General features: G+C 49.2%; 1 protein-coding gene across 1 annotated transcript; it reads left to right on the top strand.

Annotated features, from left to right (window-relative positions):
* Positions 1-646: 646 nt before the first annotated feature.
* On the top strand, positions 647-3,933 carry PHLDA1 (pleckstrin homology-like domain, family A, member 1). The gene is made up of 2 exons (XM_008577438.1): positions 647-1,966; positions 2,371-3,933. The coding sequence occupies exon 1, from the start codon at positions 789-791 to the stop codon at positions 1,938-1,940; it is 1,152 nt and encodes a 383-aa protein (XP_008575660.1). The 5' UTR covers positions 647-788; the 3' UTR covers positions 1,941-1,966; positions 2,371-3,933.
* The last annotated feature ends 317 nt before the right edge of the window (positions 3,934-4,250 follow it).

Genomic DNA, 4,250 nt, shown 5'->3' with positions numbered 1-4,250 from the left:
CGGTTTGTAGTTAGAGTTACTGTTAAGAGATGTTGCAGGCTATACGAACGCGTCGAGAAGTAAGCCAGAGAGCCTGTGGTCCGGGTGGAGAAGATAGGCCTAGTGCCAGTGCTGTAAAAGAAAAGCGAGGCGAGATGCCACCTGAAGTGAGACCACCTTCCTCCACCTCTTTCGAACCCGACAGACGGTAGCGCTATTGCTTTGATTTAACAATCGCCCTCTCTCTACTCCAGGAAGAGCTATTTAATGACCATAAGAGAATGTGCGTGTGAAGACATGAATCCTCTCAGCCTTTGTGCACTAAGAGGTTTACGTGCGCGTCCCCGGAGGCACACTTCGGCGCACTTCTGCGGCTCGCTAGCTTCATCTCCGGCCTCGGCTCTCCCAGGCCAGGACATTGGTTCTGCGGGATCTGGGAGCCCAGCGTGAATCCCTAGGGCTAGTTCCCGAGGACAGTGAGACAGCTTTGTGTTCCAGACACTGCCTGGTAGTCGTACCCACCTTCCCAGTCCCGGTCCTGGTTTTGTGAGGTTGTTAGCAGAGAGCCCCGCGGACCGGGGAGAGGCGGGACGGCGCGGATGGCCTCTCAGCGCCCTCTGCGCGTCCGCATTCGTCGCCCGGTAGCTGGGGCGTCCTCGTAGATCGCCCTGGGTGGAGGAGAGGAGTTTCCGGGGCTTGGGTCCCGCCGCCTTCCCGGGGAAGGAGCGCGGAAGCAAGTGGGCGGCGAAAGGCGGGGCAAGGGACGCAGGGGGCGTGGACGCGGCCGGCTTTGGAAAAGCCCCAAGTTAATGAGGCGTGCGCCGGCAGCCGAGCGCCTCTCAGAGCTGGGCTTTCCTCCGCGGTGCGGGCGCCAGGAGCCGCCTTTTCCGCTGGGTGTCACTCGGGGGTGGGGAGGATGGCCCATTCAAAAGCGCCGCGAGGGGGCCCGGCCAGTGCCCTTCAGTGAGCGCTCGCAAGACGACAGCAGAGGCCCGGCGGCTTGCAGCTCCGGGACCTTGTGGCGCATCAGGACGCGGCTGCCCCTCTGCCCGGACCCAGGGCCATCACCGCCGCTCTGCCTGCTGCGTGTTAGCCTCCTTTGCGCGCTCCGGGCAGGCGGCCGCGGGAGCCGCTGGGGCGAGGACGGCGCTCGGCTGCTGCTGCTGCCCCCAGCCCGGGCAGCTGGAAGCGCAGAGGCCGAGCCAAGCGGCGGCCCCCCCTATGCCGGGAGGATGCTGGAGAGCAGCGGCTGCAAGGCGCTGAAGGAGGGCGTGCTGGAGAAGCGCAGCGACGGGTTGCTACAGCTCTGGAAGAAAAAGTGCTGCATCCTCACTGAGGAGGGGCTGTTGCTCATCCCGCCCAAGCAGCTGCAACACCAGCAGCAGCAGCAACAGCAGCAGCAACAGCAACAGCAACAGCCCGGGCAGGGGCCGGCCGAGCCGTCCCAACCCGGCGGCCCCGCTGTCGCCGGCCTTGAGCCGCAGGTCAAGCTCAAGGAATTGCACTTTTCCAACATGAAGACTGTGGACTGCGTGGAGCGCAAGGGCAAATATATGTACTTCACTGTGGTGATGGCCGAGGGTAAGGAGATCGACTTTCGGTGCCCACAGGACCAGGGCTGGAACGCCGAGATCACGTTGCAGATGGTGCAGTACAAGAATCGTCAGGCCATCCTGGCGGTCAAGTCCACGCGGCAGAAGCAGCAGCACCTGGTCCAACAGCAGCCCCCGCAGCCGCAGCTCCAGCCCCAGCCCCAGCCCCAAACCCAGCCCCAGCCCCAGCCCCAGCCTCACCCCCAACCCAAGCCTCAGTCCCAGCAGCTCAGCCCGTATCTGCACCAGCATCCGCACCCTCACCCACATCCGCATCCTCACCCTCACCCGCCATCGCATCCGCACCAACAACCACACTCGCAGCCGCACGGCCACAGGCTTCTCCGCAGCACCTCCAACTCTGCCTGAAGGGGGCAGCACCCGGGTCACAGAAGGTAAGGTCCCGGCAACTCGGGCTTCCGAGGAGTGGGTCGCGGGGTGCTGGGAGGAGTAGGAAGCTTGTTCACGGGTTCGGCTTTTGTGTGGGGAAATGAAAATTCATTCCAAATTTCTGGAAAGGTGAAAAGGAGAGAAGCAAGTTGGAGCCAGGAGAGGCCGGGCAGAGAGGGTGGGGATAACTCTGGCCGGGCAGGGAGGCCTCCTGGACAGCCTTTCCGCCCACCCTGACCAACTGTGTTCAGTGGTGCGCACCTCTGCACCACTTGACTGTGGTCTGGGCACTTGAGGGAGCGACCCAGGTGTCTTTCTGAGCACGCTTTGTCTGCCGGACTGGCCCGAAGAGAACTGGATCTTGGAGGATTCTGAGCCACCTACTTCATTCGGTGTCATTTCTTTCCAGGTTTTGAGGACTTGAGGAAGTGGGACGAGCGCATTTCTATTATCTTCACTTGGATCAAAGAGAAAACAATCCCCCCGCCCCACCCCAGATCAAGTAGTTTGGACATCACCCGACTGATAACTTGCGATTCCTCTTAGTTTTCTGCATACTCATCATCACGATGCAAGAAAAGGAAGACTTTATTTATGAACCTTTGAAAAGATCTTCTGGTTTGATGGAACTTCTAGAAGGGACGATATACTGTAATTTTATTTTAATGTATTTTGATTTATGATTATTTATTAGTTTTTTTTTAAATGCTTGTTCTAAGACATTTCTGAATGTAGGCCATTTTCCAAAAAGGAAACTTTATTTTCAAAAACCTATTTCCTAGTAAGACCTAATCTTGGAAAAGAAGAAAAAAAGGGTGGTGGAGGGGAAAATATTAAGAATCCATTCATTATTGCTAGGGCATTTTCAGAAGGTCTCACACTTTCATTGTTATGCCAGGTGGTTGAAATTAAAATCTGATATTTCTTTTTTTTTTTTTTTTTGAGGTTTTCTTACTTAGACATATAGTTTGTGTAGAATAGAAGTTTTAAAAAGCTAAAAGTTGTTCAGACTTGTGTAATTATGAAAATCTAATGCTCGATACTGCTTTTCTTAAAGGAAATCAGTAGTAATGCTATTTGATTTCAAAGTATTTAAAACATAACCCAGCTGATGGCAGGATGATCAAATCTAGAATATGTGATAGGGCTTGGTCTACTGTGAGAAAAGCCTTGCTTGTATCATCTGTGTGAAGGTTTAATAAGGAGAAGAGTTATTTTGACTGTGATTTATGAATATCAATGCATTAGATGTTTCATTTCAAAAATGTCATGGGGGAAAATAGAATCATTCAACTTGTTTGAGAGAGTATTTATGTCCCTGTCAGACTAGAGAACCCTTCTTCAAGAGCTTTGCACACTTGATTGAACCATATTTTCTTATCCTTTTACCATGTTCTAGAAGCACACTGAAGAATCTCATAGTTTAAAATACAACTTGTAAATATTTCAAAGGACTAGGAGTCATAACTTCGTTTTCATACTGAAAATGTTGATCAGAGAAATCAACTGTTTTGCTTTTTATTGCTCTATGAGAAATTTGAGGGTTTTATGTTTTATTGTTAGGTTTGCTAAATTCAGAAATTGAAAAAGTAGAGGACTGGATAAACACTAGATTTTCACTAAGAAAACAACCCCAGTTTTGTTTTAGCAGCCACTTGTTTGGGAGTCTTTGGAGGAAAAAAGAGGATGTGCTTTTAAAGGTAGAACAAACCCTCTTCTGTGTTAAATCAAAAGGATGGTCAAAATCCACAAAGGCAGATGCTACTTATGTTTAAAAAGAGCCATAAATACCAAATCCTCCTGGGACTGAAAATCACTTCCTATCTGCATGGCTTTACTAATGGGTCTCTGTTTTTCATTATCTTTTTCACAAAGTCTTGGTCAGTATTTTTCCAGCATTCAAATTGGAATGGCCAGTATTAGACCACTGCTAAGTTATATAGTCAAGAAATGAAAATAGAATTGCATGCTAGAGATGTCTTTATTGTTCTATCTAGAAAGATGATTCAAGGTCAAATTACTTTTTAGAGCAATATGATCATAATAACCGTTATCCAAAAAGTTGCAGGGAAAATTAAAACTTAAGCAAATGGCAGGCAAAACTTAAGTAGACTTCTACTTCCAGTGGCTGTTTAGGTTGCAGTTGCGAAAATATGCTGCCAAGATTTTAAAAACTCATATATATACGAATAAAATAATTATATATATATATATATATAATAATTATATATATATATAAATAAAATAATTATATATATATAAAAATAAAATAATTATATATATATAAAA

This window comes from Galeopterus variegatus, unplaced genomic scaffold (genome assembly GCF_000696425.1).
Source record: "Galeopterus variegatus unplaced genomic scaffold, G_variegatus-3.0.2 Scaffold1511, whole genome shotgun sequence".
In the NCBI taxonomy this organism is placed as follows: domain Eukaryota; kingdom Metazoa; phylum Chordata; class Mammalia; order Dermoptera; family Cynocephalidae; genus Galeopterus; species Galeopterus variegatus.
The sequence above is the reverse complement of the archived record's forward strand: the minus strand, read 5'-3'. Positions and strand labels throughout refer to the sequence as shown.